Source organism: Corvus moneduloides, chromosome 3 (assembly GCF_009650955.1).
Source record: "Corvus moneduloides isolate bCorMon1 chromosome 3, bCorMon1.pri, whole genome shotgun sequence".
Lineage (NCBI taxonomy): Eukaryota > Metazoa > Chordata > Aves > Passeriformes > Corvidae > Corvus > Corvus moneduloides.
The window spans coordinates 19,348,335-19,370,624 of record NC_045478.1 but is presented as its reverse complement, the minus strand read 5'-3'; the positions used below and the strand labels follow the sequence as shown (position 1 = coordinate 19,370,624).

General features: G+C 39.0%; 1 protein-coding gene and 1 long non-coding RNA gene across 2 annotated transcripts in view; one reads left to right on the top strand and one right to left on the bottom strand.

Moving 5' to 3' along the window:
* Positions 1-734: 734 nt before the first annotated feature.
* LOC116442007 lies at positions 735-13,891 on the top strand. Its single transcript, XR_004239338.1, has 3 exons — positions 735-745; positions 7,107-7,113; positions 13,803-13,891. It is a non-coding gene; the product is annotated as an uncharacterized LOC116442007 (long non-coding RNA).
* Positions 13,892-15,052: 1,161 nt separating this feature from the next.
* Positions 15,053-22,290, bottom strand: part of EIPR1 (EARP complex and GARP complex interacting protein 1) — a 77,393-nt gene continuing 70,155 nt past the window's right edge. Inside the window, exon 9 of the mRNA XM_032104519.1 lies at positions 15,053-18,689. Within this exon, the coding sequence (XP_031960410.1) occupies positions 18,515-18,689 (175 nt within the window). The 3' untranslated portion in view covers positions 15,053-18,514. The remainder of the gene's footprint in view (positions 18,690-22,290) is intronic.

The following is a 22,290-nucleotide window of genomic DNA, read 5'->3' as shown; positions in this document are numbered from 1 at the left end:
TGATCTTTACTACCAATGTTACTCTTTCACCATCTCTGGCAAAACAAAACAGTTGCACTCTTAAGATTAGCAGGAGCCACTTCCTGACACAAAGCAAAACCCAACTGCTCAGCTGATTCCAAACGAACAACAGCTCCCATTCCACGTCCCTATCCAGAAGGAGCTGCCACGTCTTAGCAGAGTGAGCTGGAACATGGCATGAGAAAATCCTCCTTAACCTGACACCACATCTCTTCCACACTGGTTCCATCTTTACCATGTAACAGATCACACATACTAACTTTCAGAGGAGCAAAACTTGCAGACACTGAACAGAATATGCAGAACTTATTCCAGTGAGTTTCTGTTTAAAATCTTTTATTCAGATGCATGGCTTCTTGCTCATCTGGCCCCAGTTTACAATTAAAACCTCTACAGTCATCCATGGACTGCCCCACTTTCTAGGTGGCCTGCAGATTCTCCTCAGAATTTCTTCTTCTGTACTCTTTACACTCCACCTTCAACATGTGATTGTTCACTTCCCCAGCAAGATCTCAGAAAGGTTCTTAACTTACACATTTTAGTTTCATATCTTCTCTTAGATATTGAATATTTCTTTGAACACAGTGGTCTTAATTTACCTGTGCTGGCAGTTTAAGTGGGGCAGAGCTTTATTTCCAATGTATGGCCAAGTGCTTCTATATTCCAAAAGATGGTAACAAATTCTGCCTCTCCTCTGTTAATTTTTTTTTATTTTAATTATTTAGTATATACAAGAATTGTTTCGTATATAAAAGAAAACTACAGCTATTCATCATTGCATGAGAACTTACCTCACTGCACAATAATACTTTTACCATAGAGTAACTGCTCAGACAACCTCCTATTCCTGAAGTAATGTCATTTGGGGAAAAAAAAATTTAAAAATGAAAAAACAACAGTAACATCATTTATCTTATCAAAGAAAATAAGTTTTTATGGCAATCCCAAGAAGAAGGGCTTCACTGATACTTGCGTGTTTTACCACACCGCCTGGATTCCCTATCAAACCAACTGCTAAAAATGCATCTATTTCTTTAAATATAAAACCACTATCTACAGCAAAAGTACTCCCTACTAATTCTCCCAGTCCACAATGACAGACTTTTCTGTGCATTTGAAAGAAACAGTAAAACCAATTACAGCCCTGAGAAATGGGAATTATGCAAGGAGAAATACTAATAAATCAACCCCCTGACATCAGGAATGCATAAAAGAGACATTGTAAGTCCTTATATAAAGGGGATGTATTTAAAACAGAAAAAAATGCAGAAGAATATAAACCAGATTGTTTTTAAATACTGGCATGATAGAAATTGACCTGTGTTGTTTTAACAGATCTAGTTTTGAGGTTTGATTTCAACTCTTTCATTCAATTTTGAAAGCTCTAAATTTTGTTTTACAGAAAACCTGGGGGGAAAAAAATCAAAATTCTTCACTTACTAGAATTTTTTAGTTCAGCACAGTATTATGGAAAAAAAATATGAGAATGATGATATGGAACAGAACTTCCCACATGCTCTTTTTGCAAAGTAGAGACAGTATTTAAACAATGTGACAAAGAAAACAAATTTAAGCAGCCTTTTTAACTGAAGACTTCCCTATGAATTGTCTCATAAGTAAATTCACAACTGGTGAGCAACCCTTTCCTAGCAGACCACCAGCTGTTGGCTTGGTATATCCCAGTTCGACCTGGATGATTTGGGTTTCAATTTCTTTGCTAAGCATTGCAACAAAAGTTTATTCATGTCATTAGAATTTCAGGCATGCCTCTTCCTCAACAGTCATTGAACAACTCATGAAAGAAGCTGACATGTCCCACGTTAAATATATTTCCATCACTAGTGGGATGAAACAGATCGGGAAATGGTATTCCCTACTGTAGATTTGGCTCTGCCTCCCACAGCAACTTCCAGATCTGGAGTAGAATCAGCTAGAACAGGAACAAACTGATACTGCAAATGCAGGGAGAGAGCAATCAGCAAGGAATGGGGTAAAACAGGGTTCTGTAGAGCTCATCAGTGAGCTGGGTTTTGCCTCTCAATCCTGAGGTGCTGGTTACTGACAGCTCCTGATGCGAGGCGAGGACAGGAGAACAAAGAGCTAATTGAAAAGAGGACCAAGAGCTCTAACATATCAGGACAGGACCAAAAGCCAGCAGCTGTACTCTGGGTAACATTGGTCTCCCTCCTCATAGTGGTAATGGCCTTTCCTCAACTCTCTTCTGTTAACAGTGGAGATGCAGCAAGTCTGGCAAACATCTGCCCCAGGCTCAGTGTTGCTGCCTCAACACTAAATGTGCCTAGAGCTGAGCCATGACTCAAGGCCACAGGGAAGCACTGGAGTTCAGATTTCAGCATGGAAGAATTACACCAAAAGGATTATATCCCTGATAAGTCACCTACAGCCTCTGCAAACTTTTAAAGTTGGAACATTCGCACAGCAGCTAGTGCGAATCCTTCATTCCAGCTAGGGTATAATTATATGGTTCTGCTTGACAATGTCACATAGCAGGGGCAATGAAATATCCATTTCACAGTGAGGCCAAAATGACATGGCTACTATGGATGGTTAGGCTACTTAATTTATGTCTCAGAACTCATTTGAATTCATTGAGCATTGTCGACTATATTCAACCTTACTATAGATAGCTGCTTATAAATTTTATAAGAAATAAACACTTCAGGCATGGGCAATTTATTTTTTCCTGTAATCTGACTATCTTTTGTGAAATTGCACACTACAGTCAAATACTTACAGTATCTAATTTATAAAAAGCATGAAAACCAAAGACTTCAAACTGTTGCAGAATGGTAGACAGAAGCAAATACATTAGAGGAAGAATAAAAACAAACAAACAAAAAGAAAATACTTAAGGCATCGAAGGTGCCTCAAACAGAAGATTAATGTTTTACAAGAAAGCCACTTATCATTTTCTGTGCTTTCTGTATTTGAAAAATACTTAACCATGGGGTGGGATTTTTAAAGAAGAAAACAGGGCAAACGTTTCCTGGATTCTTACAAAGTAAGAAGGTAAATATGTGAAGACTTGACTGGAATGAAATAGAATCTCTCAACTTTGAGTGCATGTCTGCTGTCCTTTAAAAACAGACTAACCCAGTGTGTACTTCATTAGTATTCTAATCGTCAAGTAGTGCTCAGTGGTTGTCTCAGGCTGTCTGATTAAAAATTAAACAAAATTAACTTTTTTCCATTGCCAGATGCATTGAAGGTTTGTGGGTTTTTAATTTTTTTTTTAAAAATTAAACTCCCTCCCCAACACTTAGGATCACATGCTTCATAGTGGAGCAGTAACTCACTATACTTGGCAAGAGTAGACCATGAAAGACTATGTAATCCTGAATTACAGTGCAGAGGTGCTATTCTTATAATGCACTGTTTCTGTTCTGTTCAGTTCAGCTAATCTTTGCGTTCTCCAAGGGTGAAAGAAAAACTGATGGGACTGTGACAACAGAACATGGCAAACAGCTCCATTACCTACAACTAGATGTGGTGCACATAAGACAGCTTGTTTTCATCTCTAACTAGACACTGTGCTTTGGTAAGGACATTCTTATGGATGTGATCTTGGCTACTGAGCAGACTCAGGCATTTAAAAGTAAGATCTGGGTACTGTCAAACTACTCTCTTCCAATTATACATCTATCTAACATAAAACTGTGCCAACAGGTGTTCCCCTTAATCATGAATGCAATGTTTCAATAATGCTAAAAAGGATGACCTAAAAAGTGAATTTCTGGACAGTACCTCAAGATCCTGGCACACATTTTCAGGCACATCCACAGACATCTCTTCAATTTACTCAAATAAATAACTTAAACCATCTTGTTCCTTTGTTTCTTATAATTACAGTAGGGATCCTTCTTTCTCTCTGTTAAAGTTAGATACTATGTAAACAAAATTAATTGTGTTATGTGTGTAGACACTGCAGTTGTAGAGGATAAAACTGATTCTCTATTCAGAATACTGAGATTAATAGGACCCAGAGTGTTCCCAAGACACAAGAAAAATATACAGTTATTATTTTAAGCTACAGCCAACTGGAATAACATGCCAATCGGTTTGATCAAGGACAAGAGAGGAGTCATGTTAGACTAGAGATTTTTTGAAACTTAGACTATGGCCCCTTGTTTCATTCATGTTAAACATGTTGTCAGTGACATTAACTATAGCATTTATAAAACCATTTTGAAAGACCAGGCAAAGTAGTGAACTTGTTAAAAAGCTGTAGTGAACACACTAAGGTTGCATTAACAAACACCAAAACCTTCAGAAAAAATACTGAATGAACATATGCCAGTTTCTAGCAAGACAGATTTTCCTTTGTAATCAGGCTCTCTTATGCTGGAACAACATACAAAGGCAAATACAGGTAACGTGATCAACTCAGTTCTTTTTATATTTTGGAATATTGATGGTTAAAAATTATTGTTGGCCAGAAAACAGAGCTGAAGAATTACAGAATTCTTCTCAATACAACCCGATTTATGCTCTCCTTCAGAAATTTTTGAGGGCTGTCAGGTATTGCTATGATATTCAACTTTCCTGCAGTATTTACATGTGGCTTCTTCCCTCTCTTAAGTACATGCAGGGACACAGCCAGAGACACTAGAGCTGGATATGTAATTTTTTGGGTAAGGCTCAGCTGAATTCTTCTTCCTCCATTGAAATGTTGGTCTCATTTGCAAGATTATGCATAAATATTAAGGACAAAGACTAGGAAATTAAATTAAATCCCAAATTTGTTCCCTTGCAACACGGGCCACATCCATGTGAGTTATTTGCAGTGGTGGACTGGAACAGGTTAAGAGCAAAACAAAACAAAGAATTAAAAGAAACAGGGCAACTCATTCAAAATTACTGAATCTATACACGTAGACATCAGATGGGGCCATGAGGCTGGGTTAGCATATATTATCTTAAAATCAATTTATTATCCTTTTAGAGTTGATCTGAATACTGTCAGGCCTTTCATATTTTATACTTGATTGTCTAAGTCCTTCCTCTTTGAACACAGAAAGTGTTCAACACCCAAATGCTTCAACTGTAGCCTAATTAACATAGTGCTAAAAGGGATTTTATTATAGAACTATTACCAGCAATTCACACAGGATGTTTAGTGGCATTTCATATTTGTACTCTTACAAAATGTTTCAAGTATGAAAAGCTGTTCTAAGGAAAATGTCTTCATGTCTGGAGTTAAACAGCTCTGCGTGTTTTCATGTCCAAATGTAAAATATCTACTATGCCCAAAATTTTGCAGGTTTTAAACTAAAAAGATTCTTTCCTGCAATGAAATAGTCTTGGCACCTTAAAATAAAATTCAGCAGCTTTCAACATTCCCAGTGTCACCTACTATGCTTTAGCATTGTATGATCAACAGCTGGGGTGAGGTTATGAAGCCGCTTTATTCCTTAACCGCCCGCTCAATGCCCAAGGACGCTGTGCCTTTTCGATGGACCCGGAGGCGGGGCCGGAGCCACGGACCCGAGGGGGCGGTTGAACGGCTCAGCCCAAAGGCTCAGGGGCTCCAGGGCCTGGGCAGGGGCTCGGGGAGGCTCGGGAGGGAGTGTGCCGGGAGCGCTGTGCTGTTTTTTGGGTTTCTTTTGTGTTCCAGCTAGCTGGGAAAAGGTTCTGTTGGTTTTTTTCTTGTTCTTTTTTTCCCTTTCCTTCCCCTTGCCTCACTGCCTCCCTTCCCTCCTTGCCGGTCTGGGGAGCCTGCGGGGGTGGCCCTGACGGGCCTGTGGGGTGGCTCTGGCTGGTCCGAGCCCCGGTGTCTGTTCCCCCTCCGGGAATTTGTTGTATTTTGAGGGGTTTTCTTATCCTGTTCTACCCTGTTTTGTTTGTGTGTTAATAAACAGTTTGTTTTTTCCACTTTCACTGGCTGTGACCCACTTGTCTTATTGGTGAAGGAAAAGGGGGGGTCCCTTTTCCCTGCGGAGGAGACACTCATTCCAGAGTGTTTCCTCCTGAAGTTTTGTCTCCAAAACCGAGACATCTTGGCACCTTAAAATAAAATTCAGCAGCTTTAAACATTCCCAGTGTCACCTACTATGCTTTAACATTGTATAATCAACAGCTGAGCAATCAAATAAACAGAATCCGAGCATGCTAAAACGTAAATATTCACCCACCTGTGACTTCATTCCCCAGGCTGTGACTTTGCAAATTCTTTTCTGGGAGGTGAACTAAAGCAAATAGGGCTGGATTTGTAGTAAAGGGCACCTCTCTAGTATTACCATTTTTCACCAGAAACACCTACAGCTTCCCATTCCACCTATAAAGGAAACTGCCTACACTGCGGAGGAAGAACCAAGAAATATTGGCCTGCCCTGATGTTAAATCATTATGGCTATGACAGGCGTTCCTACACATGATGCATGTGCAGCTGCAAAAAAGGTCACCGTGTTTTCTCCTTGGCAGTTAACACTACGCGCTGAACGTCTCTGCTTCCTTTTTAAATTTACACTAGCTCCACTCCCTTAAAAATTAGAGGAAAAATTTGCAAAGTAATTAGATTTCTATGTCTAATTAGAGAAGACTTAATTCACTACTGATATATTTCACCCTTCTGTCAGCTAGTTTAGCAATGACTTTTCACATATTCAGAGTTTTCCATACCACTGAGCTCCAAACTAATTTACAACCTTTGGATATTGTTATGTGCTGTGACAATAAATAACAGAATCCCCAGACTTCGCACTATGTTAGATCCAGGCGCCTCTTAAAACAGCCACCTTTTCAGATAAAAATCAGAGCTGCTGGGCTCAGCACAGTCATGGTGTAGGCACAAACCAGCTCCACATCGCGTCTGCAGACAGTCCTATATTTCTAACAGCACACAGGCTTCATCAACAGCCTGGCACAGGTAACATCCTAACCTAAACATTGCAATTACTGTGAGAGCACAGAACAGTGGCAGTGTATATACACATGCATTTCTGTCACCAGTTAGAGAAGATCAGTGTGGCATTGATAAAAATCAATGGCAATGAGCTTATTTAGAACAGACAGGGGCCTTGTCTTGAAGAGCCCACCTTTTAGCCAATTACACAAACTCATTTTAGCAAAGCAGTGCTGTACTTTCTAAAAGAATCTTAATAGTACTGGCTTAGCATTAGCTTGGCTACATTTGGAAAATCATGATTCAATTCATTTGCTTATTGCAGTGGTATACCCTGGCAAAGACAGGATTCACTAAGACCTACTTTTGAAGACAGCTTAGTGAGAGTGTGCTGATAAAAAATATTATTTAAATAATCTCACTACAAGACAGCATCTCTCATCATGGATGCTGGCCAAGTGTTTCCAATATTTTGTGAGTTAGTGCAGCCAGAGGCAAAAACAAACCCAGTAGTCACCAGGAGGATTTGTGGGGCTTCCCCTGGTAGCTTCCCATCCAAGTACGATGCATGCTTTCTGAGATCTGATACCAAATGTGGCAGGGCTGCGGCTAAGAGGGTCACCATGGGATTATTTTAATGTGCACTGAAATGGAAGCAATTTATTACATGCTGCAGTAGCATCGCTTTCGTTCAAATTATAAGAGGTTGCAAGCAGCCTTTTAAATCTGCTCTGCTTTTCCCTCCGGTCCCAGCTTACCTTCCAGCTTCTTGGAAGGATGATGCTCTGCAAAGCAGGCTTTGGAGGTTATACTAAGAACAGAGCATTCAGTAAGTATTCTGTTGACCTCCCAGAGCATGCAGGGCTAGAAACATACATCTGCATGCCTAAATTCAGTTTCCCCAATGGCCTAAGAAAGGGATGCATCTGTGGAACAAGTTTCGCACTTACTTGAATATTATCATAAAACATTTACATGATTTAATTAGATTATGTAAATGCTTTACTCCAATTTGAAGCTTTGAAAATCATAATGTCATGCTCTAAATTATGCAAATATTGAAAATGCTTTTCACAGCAGCAGAAGCAAAGACACAAGTGAGACAGTCCTGCCACATGCTGTTCTGCTGTTCTCTATTCACTGAAGACCACACAGAATGCATTACTGTAATCCTGACTTTTTCTATTAACATTTTTCGCACAGGTTGTAGTTATTTTGTGCCCTCATTTTATACTAAGCCCCAAATCCAAATTTGATTTGGAAAACGTTCTGTGGTTTATATCCATATCCTGACTAAGCAGCAGATTTTTCACAATATCCTCCCCCCTCCTCTGACACAACATGCACTTCATGGTAAGGAGATCTCAGCAAGGAGATGCAGTAAGAGTTATTCATTGAAACATCTTCCTAAGTGCTGAGCAGTGAAAAATGGAAGTAGGTAAAACCTTGGCAAATGTTTTTCTCTTAAGTTAACTTACTTCTGCTGTACTCCTGGATAGAAGTGCTGCCACAATAGAGCACATGTCACTAAGAGATCCTGCATCTCATAGCACACTTTTTAGACACAACAGGACTTTATAGGATCTACAGAAAGAAGTTACAACATGTAGGGATGGTACCAAATTAGTTGGAGACAAAAGAAACAATCATGTGAGTCAAAAGAACCACCATGAATGAATTGCAGGAATTAAGACATACACCAAAGTTGGGTAGCTGAATTTTACGAGGACTTTGTTATTAAAAAAATTGCTTTGTTACTGTTTTCCAATGCAAACTGACTGCAACAGCTTCTTCTTCAATACAGCAGCTCAGTGTATCTGAAACACTGAAGTCTGATGTTGACAGATTTCAATTGCCAAAATGGACCCTAAAGCATGTACTACCTCTAGGGTCACAAATCTTTCTATAAGATCAGAATACCTCACCTCCAACTCCTACTGGTTCCCCAATATTTGGACACCCCCATCCCCCAAACTGATGGCCATGTCCAGAAAAAAAAAAAAAGATAATAAAGTTTAATTTTATGAAAAATCCAAAAATGTTTAAATTCTAAGGCAAGGGAACTAAGGCAAGAGAGATATTTCTTCCTGTGCAATTACGGCTTTTCCTCACCACACTGTTAAGGGACCTATCCTAGAGCTCTTCAGCCATGGGTGACCAGAGAGTAGTTGATGTGCAGGCCAGGTTATGTCACATGGCCATTGGTATATCCATGCTGATACAAACCATCTGGGGTAACACTTATATCTAGCAGCAGCCTACGTTCCTGGCTAACCATAGAATACACCTGTCCATTTTTATCTTACACAGATTATGACTCTTGGGAAAGCTGCTCCCTCAGAAATCTGTCAGCTCTGGCATGCTACCTGGCTATGGTTATGACTTCTGAGAAAGCTGACGGGTTGTTAGAAAAGGCAGTATGAAAGTCTGTGGGGAAAAGCCACACAAGACAAATATGAAACTGCAGACAGAGGTAATCCTCTTTGTAGTGGGAAACATTAGCAGCTGCGGGGTTCAATAGGGAAAAGACACCAAAATGCAAAGGTCTAAAATCCTAATGGGACAAACAGAGCTGGAAGATGGCCACTCTACGACTCTGTTCCAAGCAGCAGAGAGGACAACACCTTCCTAGCAAGGAAAATTCACTTCAGGTGTATTCCAGACGTGAGGAATAAACTAGTGCTAGACCCAGCAGCCTGTTAGATTTTTGGCTGAGACAGGCACAAGCCACTGCCTTTTCCTACATACCCTGCCAGCAGCTCCCAGATTATCATCAATATCTTGTCCATGGCAACAAGAAAATACCTGTCTGCAACACACTTCACCTGTTCCCTTGCTCTGCTTGCTAGGTTTGCCCACTCTCTGCTGACCTCAGTCATCACAACACTGCCCACCTTCTGATTTTACAGTGCCCTTTATATTCAATACTCTTCCTAGGACAATCCACCTAAAAGGCCATTTTTTTTCACCTATATGGGAAAGTTACAACATACAAATAATAAACTTGTAGGGACAAATTTATTTTTGAAAGTTTCATAAAGCACTTTTCAGGGATGCATGAGTGCTCTCTTCACTAAAAGGATAAAATTGATGCTCATCACTACTCCAGAAAAATTCACAAAACCCAGAAGTGAAACATTTAATAAAAATGAAAGTAATTTTTTAAAAACAAGTGTAAAGAACAACACACTCTCAACTGAATAGTAAAGTGGTTTTCGAACACTAAGTAGTAAAACTCTCACTACCCTTCCCAGCAGAAATTATCCCACAATGCATAAAGTAGACCTGGCTCAACCTCTGTCACGGGCAATACCAGAAGAACTCTAGGTACTTACTCTTCAGTTCTGACAGGTCTTAAGTCAGGTCATAAGGCTGTCATACAGGTCTGGCAGCAGAATTAAGTTGCTCTTATTCCAGGTTCAACAATGTCTTTCCTGTGACAGGAGTCTTTGAAATGAAACTCCCTATCCAAAATTGCACCCTCCTGTGGTTATCACACAAAATAAATGGAGCATAGCTGACTGAAATTATTCTGATTCAATTATTTCAACTAACCATATTTATCAGCCTCCTAAAGTCATAAATCATAGCAATCTCTGTTGGGAAATTCAAAATTGATGTGGCCCCGCCTGAATCAGAGGAGGCGGTAGGCATCTGACAGCCTTGAGGAGCAGCCTTGTGTGAGTTGATTGAAATTTCTAGCAGTATTAATCTTAATAACCTCAGGTAGCTTCCTCCCCCCAGCCTTTCTGCGCAAGCAGCGAGGGAGGGAGCACTGCAACAATTACTCCCTCGTTCTCTCCAGCTGACTCTGTTTTCTGATGAATATGAACATGTCAGTCATACTCAGCCTTCATCCCTTCTCAGCCCTCAGCAATGACCAGTCCAAAACCTGCAGAATTGTGATTTGAGCCTTGAGGTGTAGGACACAGAAACAGAAACCAGACTACCTCTCAATAAAGTAGCATGAAGACTTAAAAGCTTTTTCCTCTGCCTTATGAGAAGTGCCTGTGAACTGCAATAGAAAAAACAGAGAGCATTTTTCTTAGTCATTCAAAAAACAGATGGAAGATATTCAAGTTGTATTAATGCTGGAAAAACATGATTAAAACATAGACCAGAAATATGCATCCATCCAGGAAAGTGATTTCAAGTAACCGTCCCTCACGACTGACAGGATGGTCAGAAGTTGTTGAAGTTCATTGGCATTTGCTTTGTGATGGATTAAACAGCTTCCATTGTGATGAAGCTTTCATTTGTGCCTTCCCTAACAGACTTTCCAATATTAATATGCACCAGATTTCTTCCACGTCACCCAGACTGACTTCCAGAAAAAAAAAGCAATATCAAAGCATCTATGGCTCTATCCACCTACCAGCTGCCATTGGCAGGCATGTATCCACCCAAGCCTAACTCTGAAAATAAATGTGTAATGCGGCCACTCTCATGATGATAAAGAAATGTTCTTAAGAAGATGCTTTCCTGTTTGTGCATATCATTATCCTGAGTAGCATAATCCTTTGTTTGGAAGCAGCTTTGAGGGAACTTCTCAAAATATTGTATGTGTATATTGAGACATGGCTGAAGTCCTCAAGTGAGTGGTTCACCCCACAAACTGCATGCTGGAAAACAGACCATTCCTATTCATGACCTTTGCAAATTCAAGTTTCAGGCATTCTCCCCACCCACTACTTTCCAGGCAGAGTTAAAATTGGTTCATTACTTGCCTTAGCAGAAACTCTTTCCAATGATGAAAAACTAACACTTGCAGGGTTTTTTTCCCTTCAAGTGTGTTTGAAGACAAATTCAATTTTCCATTATATACTATGTTTCACCCATCCTCCTTGGAAAACAGAGTGATGTAAGGGAAATAATATAAGCTGTCAGGCTAGAATTCTGGCTCTTCTCTGTAACAAAATGCATAATCCCCACTTTGTTGCATGAAAGCGATCTCTTAAGTTCTGATATTTGCCAGTATTTTGACTGGCATTTATAAGAAAAACCTCAGTTAAAAACAAACATTGATAATTTGGCTAAAACTTCCTCATTTTGAAACACATTTCCTTATCCACCTCTGTGCACTGCTGTTCCACATAGCTCAAATATCGATACCATTTCTGCTATTTGCCAGTCTTTCTTGTCTTCTCAGTCCTCTACAAATTTTTAGAAGCTGGCAGTGGCTCAGTGAGTTTGTCTGCCAAGTCTATTGCCACCCCAGGATTCAGCTCATCTAGACTTGCCGATTAGTATGTGGTATCTTTGGGTTTTCCAAGGTTTCCCATATTCTCCTCAATTCATTCTGTTTAGGAGCTTTTCTACAGTCCCTCCTGCCAAAATCCTGAACTCAGCGCAGCATCAAAATAAACGTACAATTTGCTGAGAAAGTACATTAGAGGGTCTTCCCTGCTCAGCCCAGCTGCTTGGCAGCTGTGCTTTAGCTCCAGGACAATGGCAACCGTTCGCCAGGCATCTTCACACTGGGAGCTTGACTCCCAGATTTAGTAAGACTCATTCATCTCTTTTTCCCCAAAGCTATCTTCTGTGCTGGAGCAGTAGGACTCCCTTAGGAAGCTGGAGCTGCCATAGCACCAAAAACTGTAGCATCAAACAAGTTTTCTCAAGAATAGCTCAGAATTCTTTTGCTGCAAGGCAAGTTAGTGTGGAAGGAAGAGTGGGACTCAGATACTTTCGCCTCTAGTATCTTGAGATGTTCTGACTCTGGCACTCCCTTGAAGTCATTAACAGGGGTATTAACAGTGTCTGTCATAAACAGGTATTTCTGCAGATTTAACTAGTGTGACTCAAGATTAACAGCCCACTTGAAATTTTCTTCCTGCCTCTCTGGTTACTGCTGGCTTGGGTTAATTACCCCATCTGATAATTTTGCACTGAAAGGGAAAGAATAACGAACAGCTAAAAATCCCACACCCCTAGAATGTATGTTTGGACTAATAACTTATGGATCAGTAACTAACGTACATGAACCATCTTCAACATCAGAACTAAAATGCTGCAACATAAATGGCAATTCTCTAACACTAAAATCAGTTAACACAGGAAGATTAACACGGTAGAAATTTAGCGACCTTTAATATCATGGCCAAAAGAAGCAAATAATATTGTTGGGGTTTTTCTACTCCTTACCCCTGTATCCTTTTCTTCACTTACTGTCAATTTCTTTCATCTTTCCTATTTCTCTTTTCCAAGTGATCCAAATTTCCCTGATCTTGTCCTTTTCAATTCACTTTTCATTCTGCATTTGCCAGTCTTCCTTTTCACTTTTTCTTCCCATGTCTCTTACTCCAAACCTGTTTATGTCATTTCCTTCTCACTTTGCCAGATTCTCACTGACCAAAGTGGCAGGTGGAACGAGCAGAAGCAATGTGCAAATTGTTCTGGGAAGTATCCATGGCTTCACACCTTGCAGCTCCCTTTATGGGAAGGCCAGGCTTCATGAAAAACTGATTTGCAGTTTTCTCTCAGTCACTTCACATGCTATTCCAGAAATCATAGGCTTTCTTCAGCTTCAGAACAACATTCATATCGCAGGCATCACAAGAACTTTAAGCACTTTATTTGTATCCTCTAGAAAAAGAAAAAATACCCTGGACATCCTCTGTGAAGCCAAATGGAAGCTCTGTAGCACTACAAACTTGCATCCAAATGCTGATCTTAATGATGATTACCTACTTTTCACTGCTTCAATTAAATCAAAAGCATGTAAGATACCACATGGTGTCCTACCATTGCAGACTACAGTCAGATGACACTGTTGAAGTCCATGTTACATCAGCTGCAGAATTTCAGTCTCAAATACTGCCAAAGGTACCAGGCTGAAAGATTAAGAAAATCCAAATGCAGAGGCAAATCCAGAATTAATGTTTTCTGTTCCCTGCTGGAAAATTCTGTGTTCTGAAAGCTTAATTAGTTTTAAACTAATTTTAGTGCTGCACATAATCCAGATCATATAGCTTCTTCCTTCAACTCAACTTCAAGAACTGAAAAGGTACAGGGTATGGACTATAGGCCTAGAGCAAACACACAGTCTACCTAAGCCATCTGATGTATGTTCTTCATTCATTCTGATGTTGACAAGCTATTCATTAACTTTGTGGGCTTCATGATAGATCAAGCTAATTTCAGCACTAACACCACAGGAAAAGTCCAGGTCAGTACTGAGAGGTTTTGCTTTTTGGTGTTTGGTGGTGGGTTGGGTTTTTGGTCTTTTCTTAATACCAAGTTAGCACCATTTTAGTTCAAGTTAAACAGATTGTTATTTCAAGCTTCTCATTAAATGGCCAAGATTTGTATTGACTTTGATCAGTTTCACTTAGATCATGCTCAAAACCATTATAAAATATTATAAATTCCTTTCTTCTTCAATAATTCATTTTCTGTGGAGTAAAAATACCACATAACATTTTTGTAGCTCCACACCAGAGACATATTAATACATAATTGGGAAAAGAAAAAGATTTTCAGCACGAAACCTAGAAAGAAACAAATTTTTAGACAGCAAGGCTGACAATATGACATTTTAAAGGAATAATGTAACTTACTTTTTCAAAATCAAAACCTACTAAAGTTTCTTACCTGGACACAATCTGCAAAGAAAGAAAAATAATTTAAGAGGTGTTTGAAAACAGAGCAATTTTGTGCTTACCAATGCTGCTATATGACTGTATAAAGAGAATTCTCTGAGACACTGAAAACCACCCAGAGCTGTGAGGTCAGACCATGATCTGAACTTCCAAAGCAGTGATGGACTCCTTGCTGTACAGAAATCTACTTGCCTTTGCAGTCTTATTGTAAAGGAGTATTTTGCAACAATATTGTTTCCAAACACAATATGAAGATTCTGTTAGAAATTTACCTGAGAAATGAGAGTTTTTTGAAATCCCCTAAAACACAGCTCACAACAAAAGTTAACATGCAGAGAGAAACATGCAAAGAAAAACGCAGCAGCAATGTGCTATCTTAGCTCTAGAAACAAAACTTTAGAGACTAAGTTATTATTTTAAATTTCCATTTCCTACCTTTTCTGGTAAATAGCACATGTCCAGGGAGGTAATTAAAGAGACTGGACAATCACATGGGGATTCTCTGCCAGTACTCTTTGTAGTGTCCACCAATTGATGGTTCAAAAGGATTTTTCTAAGCCAGAGATGCTGACTTTATATTTAGCAACCTTTAATGGATTCATCGTTCAAGTACTGTTTCAGTTACTTTCAAGTCATGTAAATTTTAACATTAATGAGATTTTTTTCTTTGTGCAGTTTTGGTTTTTTTTCTGGGCAAAGGGATTGTTAAAGGGGAGTGCCATAGCTCACCTTCATGCCTGTGAAGACCACTTTATTTCGTATGCTTTGAGCCACCAATGCAGATCACATTCAATAACCTCTAGTTCTGGTATCAGGAGAGACAGTGAACAATCACTCCGTATTCATCCTCTCCCTCTGCCACTTGTGATTTTATGGACTTTTATCATTCCATCTCAATTCCATTCACCATTCCTGTCACTCTCCTCTAAAATCTTTCTGCTTTACTACATTGGGCTGGAGAGGGAAGAAACCACAGCTACACACAGTACTAAGGATACACATACACCAGTGATTTATAAATATATATTATTTGGGGGGATTAACAATACTTTATTTTCTTTACTTGCTTTCTAGTAATTCCCAGTGTTTTAATTAATTTATTGTTTAATTAATAAAAAATTTTAATCTCTATTAAGATGATGTCTTTAAAGATCTTTAAAACCCCCAAGATCTTACTTCCAAGTAATAGCCATATTGGTGGTCCACCGTACGTAAAACAACTGCTTTCTCCCATATTAGTTACTTAACATTTCCTGCACTGAATTTCATCTGCCATTTTATCATGCATGAGATAAAGCCCTTTCATAATTCTTCGGTCATCTTTACTACTCTGAACACTCTCTGCAAACTTTGCCATATTTTCTGCAGCCCTTTTTCCAAAAGGTCACGAGTATACTGTGAAGCACATGCCTAAGCACAGATCCTTGTGGACTTCACTGGTAATTTATTTTTTTGCTACTAAATGTGACACTTTATTCTTCCTTCCTATTTCCTTTTAATCAGTTATTTAACCATCTTAGAACCCTTCCTTTCATCCTACAGCAGCTTGCTTGCTCCAACAGCCTGGGAGGAATTCTTTTCAAATGCCTTCCCTTTCAGAAGGTCATTTCCACATTGCTGCCGGTGCTGTACATGTAGCCCAGATCCCACTTTACAGCCAGCCAAAAATGATTAAAATTTGACCCTTTGTGCTCTCCTGATTCTACTGTAATGCATTTTCACTCAAATTTGACCTGCAAATCCCTTCCTTTCCAGTACCAATCCACTCTCTTCTTTCCTATTGAGTGATACATGCATTTAACAAGACTAAAACAAAAGAAAACATTTCTTGATACTACTTGTTTACAGAGCTTTCCAGCTCATATAAGCTTAAAATATTAAAGGAAATACAGCCACATAAAAATTAGTCTGAAATCTATCCTGCATTTATTACATGTTAAAAATCAAGTCAAGTCCCACACACAGTTATGCAATTTCCCCATCACCTTCACACTGCCAGCCAGATACACTGCCAAAGTTTCATTAGACGTTTGTTGCTAATGTGAAGAAAGTTTTAAGGAGTATACCAAAGATATACTGCAGAGGTTTTTCATTTTTTTTCCAGAGGGGTGGGTGGGGATTGTGGTGCACAGGTGGGACAGACATGATACCCAACAAGATTTTGTGTCTGAAGATGAAAAGCTCCACATATAAAGCAGCAGCCCAGACAAGGATTTTGACGTTCAGACAACTGAAGCACTACTGACTTGAAAATGTAGTTTTTCTTACAATATACAGGTGAATAGCTCATGCCTAATTACAGATTGAAACAATTTGAAATAGCACAAATTTAAAATATAAATGCAGAAAATCAGGTAATTAGAATTTCCAACTAAGCATTCATTCTGGAGCAGACAGGCAACATCATTAACACAAATACAAACAATAGTAGGGACGATTTAATTGGATTACTTCACTCCTATGAATTTTTCCAAATAAGCTCTTTAAGAAAGCCATAGATGGAATTCAGCTGTCATCTTTTCTGGATATTTTGGCCTACAGCAGTCAGTCATGCTCTCCAAATGTGATCTCACCGAAGCAGCTGTGTGTACACAACAAATCACATTTGGACATGTTTCAATCCAAGAGCGGGTAAGGACAAACAGAGGTGAGCAGCAGGCTGTCCCTCAACACTAACACCAACAGTTGCCGTAGCAACACAAGGCATCACTGGAAGAGGTTGGTATTGATCTTTCCATCCCATCTTCATTGCCATTTCTTCAGAGTGCTCTACACAATGCTACCACAACCAACACCAATACATGTACCCAAGTTCTGAAGTAAAAGAGAAATAATAGTGTTGAAAAGGGAGCAGGGAATAATTAATGCTGCAGTGAGCCTGGGTTTTCAAAGAGCAAGCAGCAAATCTTCATCTTAGTGCAAGCTATGCCAGGGGAAGATAGGATGTCAGTATGTACAGGAATGTTTCACCATGCCTTCCACCTACGTTTGAAATTTCCTGTGCATTCTCCTACAGCACAGCATCTGCCTGTTCTCAGCATTTGAAACAACACAGTAACCAATGTCTAGGTCACCTATTGCAAAAAGTAGGATATAGCAAAGGATATTTTGTGCTTAGTTGCAAGCCTTTTACATTGTGCCAGCATACTGCAGATTGGCACAGAGCCAGAAGGATAAGAAAGTCTAAGTAGACAAATATTAAAGAGATTTTTCAGGTTAACAGTGGTATAGCTCCAGAGTCCCTCACAGCACAACTTAACCTATAAATATGGGATAACACATTACATGAGTATATCAGAGATTTTGGTAAAGACTAATATAGTTTCCAGTAACAATACATAGCTGAGAACTGCATTTAGTTCACAAATTGCGGGATGTTACTTTGTTGATTCTACCATAAGGCTCAAATGAAAAACATATTTTGAAGTTTTCACTTTCACAAAAAACATTTCTTCTGAAGACATGCAAAAACTTGAGACAAAGTGTTTAAAATGTTAGACAGTATTAAGAAAGCCTTTTAAGATCACTCCCAACTGTATTTGTGGCCAGAACAGTTAGCGGAATGTGGTCCTAGCTAAGAGTAGAAGGCTGCTTATGCAAGAAATATAAAATATTATTCTTGAAAACAAGTAGATCACTTCTGCTACATGCACCCTATATTGTTCCAGTTTTGTATCAGCATAACATTTCTGTAATTCATTATATTTGCATAAAGCTGATGTAATAAAGCAATAGTATGCAAAGTACCCACTATCTCCAAAAACTTTAAAGCTCACAAAGTGATTAGCCTCTAAAAAAAACCAAACCATCTAGGTAGCACAGCCTTCAGAAAATGCATCATAGTTTCTCAAATATTAAAGACAAAATACAAGTCTACATCAGTACAGATGTTCTTAACAAAATTTTAACATTTATACTTAAAAAAAATAGATCCTGAAAAAAACCCCGTAACAATACCTACCGGTTGTGTACATCAAGATAACAACTCTAACATAATCCAATAAACAAATAATAACAGTATATAAACAAATTATAACAGTATATGATATTTAAGGGCTCTGGGAACCCTGTTAATAACCAGTCTCCCATCATAACTTAAAGAGGCAAATAGCCACGGGTCTGCTGAGGACCATTCAACTGCATATACGCTATCTTCATGTTCTTCATAGGTAGCTATTACACTGTCCTGAAGGGGCTCTTTAATCCTAAAATTGAAAAAAAAACACCAAAAAAAAGGGTAAGGATTTGTGAACACACTCAATTTTAAAGACAGTATTAAGTGTCACTAACATCTAGATACATAAAATCCCATTTAAAGTATAAGAATGCAGTAGTAGGTTCTAAGGAAATATTTGATAACTTATGTTTGCATGTACTTATGTTTTAGATGACAGTAGAGTCAAGTCAGTGCAAAAGACCCCACTTACAGGGACAAAGTAACTCTTACTCTACACTTCAGTGCATTTTCTGTCTCTCAGAACCTACACTAAGCATCTCTCTCACTCTCTAAAGCTAGGTAAACTACATGGCATGATCTAAATGTACAACTTTTTACCAACATCTTTTCTCTCATCATGCTACATCCCTTCCTCTCCCCCTTCACTGTTCAATGAATTCTTAAAATAATATACAGTGTTAGAGATACGTAGATGGGTAAGAAGTGGCAGTCCCTAACATCAGTCTCTCCTGTGCTGCCATTCTGGACTCATTCTCTCTAGAGTTATGGAAGGGGGATGGTGCACCTCTGAACACTGCGATTTTTATCTCCCATTGCTAGAGTTGTATCAGTACCAGATTCTCATCTATTGCATACCCCACCTCTCACTGCAACACCCGAGCTCCTGGTCACCTACATTATAGGAGAGATACAGGTTCCCTTCTGCATTGCAAATATTCAAGAGATGCAGGCAATTCTCTGAAGTCCAAACCACTCAAGAGTCATTGGTTGTACTCTGTTAACTGAGCACAGCCCTTCTTCCCTGCGTTCCTAAAGACAGTCTCTCCTCTCAGAATGCCAGTACAGCACATTATTTTGTAGCTACAGGGTAGGAGAGTTTTCAGAGGATGACCTTAGTGCTCCTTCAGCCACAGAGAATCATCTCTGTTTGACAAGAATCAGTCCGCCCTTCAAAGGCTTCCGTCCGCCTCCTAGAAACAGCCTTGTACTACAGCTGCAACCCTCCTCACAGAAAGCAAAGCCAAAGAGCCTTGTGAATGCCACTCAATCATTTAAACAGATGCTGCTACTACAGAAATGAAGTGTTGTTATTGGCTGTCTTTGCCCTTTCCTGCTGCTCTCTGAAAGCATGCCGCTCTGCAATCACAAAGCCTGGATGGAAGCACAGTAGGGTATCTTGCAGGGTATTGCTGCCCCACCTAGCCAGCTGAGCCAGCTGTGAATCTAACACTGCAATTAAAATTAAATTGAGTTTAATGAAGAAACCAAAAGCAGACTCATACTGCAGAATAGCTTCAGATATGTATTTTCCAGGATTTTTACCATTTATTTGTGCTACATTACAGGTTAACTAACCAAAAAAAGGGCACAGCACAACCAACACCCAGCCACTGGTTAACTGCAAAGAACAAGCTTGTTTTTCAGTTCTCCTGAATATGAACTTTGATACAAACCACCTAACAGCAGAGAGCTAACACACACATACAGGTACTTCATCTCCTGTAACATGTTTGTCTAACTTCCTGCTGAATGACATGCCTGGTTAAGTGAAAGTTGGTCATGTCCCCAGACAGCAATGTGCTCCATGCAGTGCTCACCCACTTACCCACAACTCCATTATTCTGAAGGTTTGAGATGTCTCTCTGGATAGGCAGGGGAGTAATGCACAGTAAACACGGCTGTCAGGGGACATGACTGACTTCCAGTTAACCACGAGTCTCAGTTAACCGAAGGTTGGATAAACAGGGACAAATAAGCTTCTAGATTACACTATTTTGTGTATGCTCAGAGCTGTTTCAGTGTTTCATTTAAATAACACAGCTCATCTAATTTAATTTACAGGAGTCAGGGGAATGAGTGTTCAGGAAACAAGCCTGTAGATGAATTTCTGTTTGGCATTCCCATTTATTACTACAGTTTTAACTGTGTTTTATTATTATCTATACACTGAATTTCCTCTTAGGTATGAAAGTAAATTTTGTGCCTTCCTAGAAAAAAAAAGCATGCTATTCCACTTGGTTCTTCAGGCGATTGAAACAGTTATTGAGAATCAGAGAAAATCCTTATGGAGGTGATCACTTGGTATAAAAGAGCTAGATACTATACAAGACAATCAGGATGGAAAAAAAATCATCTCAAAATGACGTGTCTCAGGAACAATACAGAAGACCCAAACGAAACTGTCCGTGAGCACCCTTTACAAACATGATGAATGAAAACAGATTAGCCTTTAAATTATGCAATGGGTAATGGGCCCAGAAGGATTCTGCTAGTGGAATAAAAAGCAGAATTCATTTCATGTATGTGAAAGACTGTTCTAAAACATTAAAAAAAATTCAACATAAGGAGCAGAGGTGTTTGTGATGAGTTTTTTTGCCTCACAACAGTAATCTCTTAGAGGCAGACTACCTTACCCGATGCTAAGAGATTTCCAAGAAAACACCTCAGATTTCTCTGCGTTTTGGCTACATGTTTGCTTTTTTTGGTAATCCAAGAATAGGCTGAGGACACTGTTTTTGAATCTATATCAATCTAGGGTACTTAGGATTGTTCTGTTCCTGAGTCACACAACGAGTTATGTAGTCCCAATGAAATTTTACACATCTTTTACACATATTTATTTATTAAAGAACCATCTCAGATTAACAAGAAGAATAGCTGTACAGAGCTGGATATGAAGTAAACTTTCTTTTACAGTACATTAGTATGCATAATTCATGTTGTTGCCAGAACACAGAGATGCCTCTTTTTATATAAAAGCTGCAGGTTATGTATATAAAAATAGCCATGTATAGCTATATATATAGCATGCACATATGTGTACAAAACAGCTACGTATAGCATGAATAGCTATGCTATATAGCTAGTTCAGTGTACCACAGATGCCTTGGCCTATTGATCCCATAATAGAGAGATGGTGCTGTGCAAGCCCAGCAGTTGGACTCCATGATCCTTGTGGGTCCCTTCCAACTCAGCTTATTCTGTGATTCTGTGACTGTATTTGATAGCATACTTGATAATCACTTGTTATGCCTAGCAAGCTTAGTAAGCTCTTTTCTTCCTCACCTCAGATCTTCTTGACCCTTGCTTCTTTAGTTTCTTGCTTTCCTATCTATTTTGAAGATTTTATTCTGACCAGACTAAAATACCTTTTCTTATACATGTTCTTGCACTGCATCAACTGACAATGCATCACATTCCTTTGCCACCAAGAATTCACAGTATGAAATGTGACGTTTCTACCAACATCATGCATAAATTTCAGACCTGTGCCACACTGAGCTGAAAATGGACTGTGTTTTCTCTGTAGTCTTATTCAAATAACACGACCCCAACCAGCTTCTAAGAAAGGAGAGAACCTTTTATTTTACTAGATAACTGAGGTTAATTGTGTTACAGATTTGAGAAAGAAGCCTGTTCAGCCTTGGATAATTGTTTTCATGTAGAAAGCTGTTATTTCCAATTACTTCTCATGCTAACAACCACTTAAGTTTGCAGTGCTTGCAATTCTGTTTTGTCACCACAGTGTTCAATAAAATATGGTTTTCAGTCAGCAAAAATAATTAATTCCTTATCACAGTCAAAATTAAACCCTCTTTAATCTAAAAATCACTATGAAATAGAAGTGA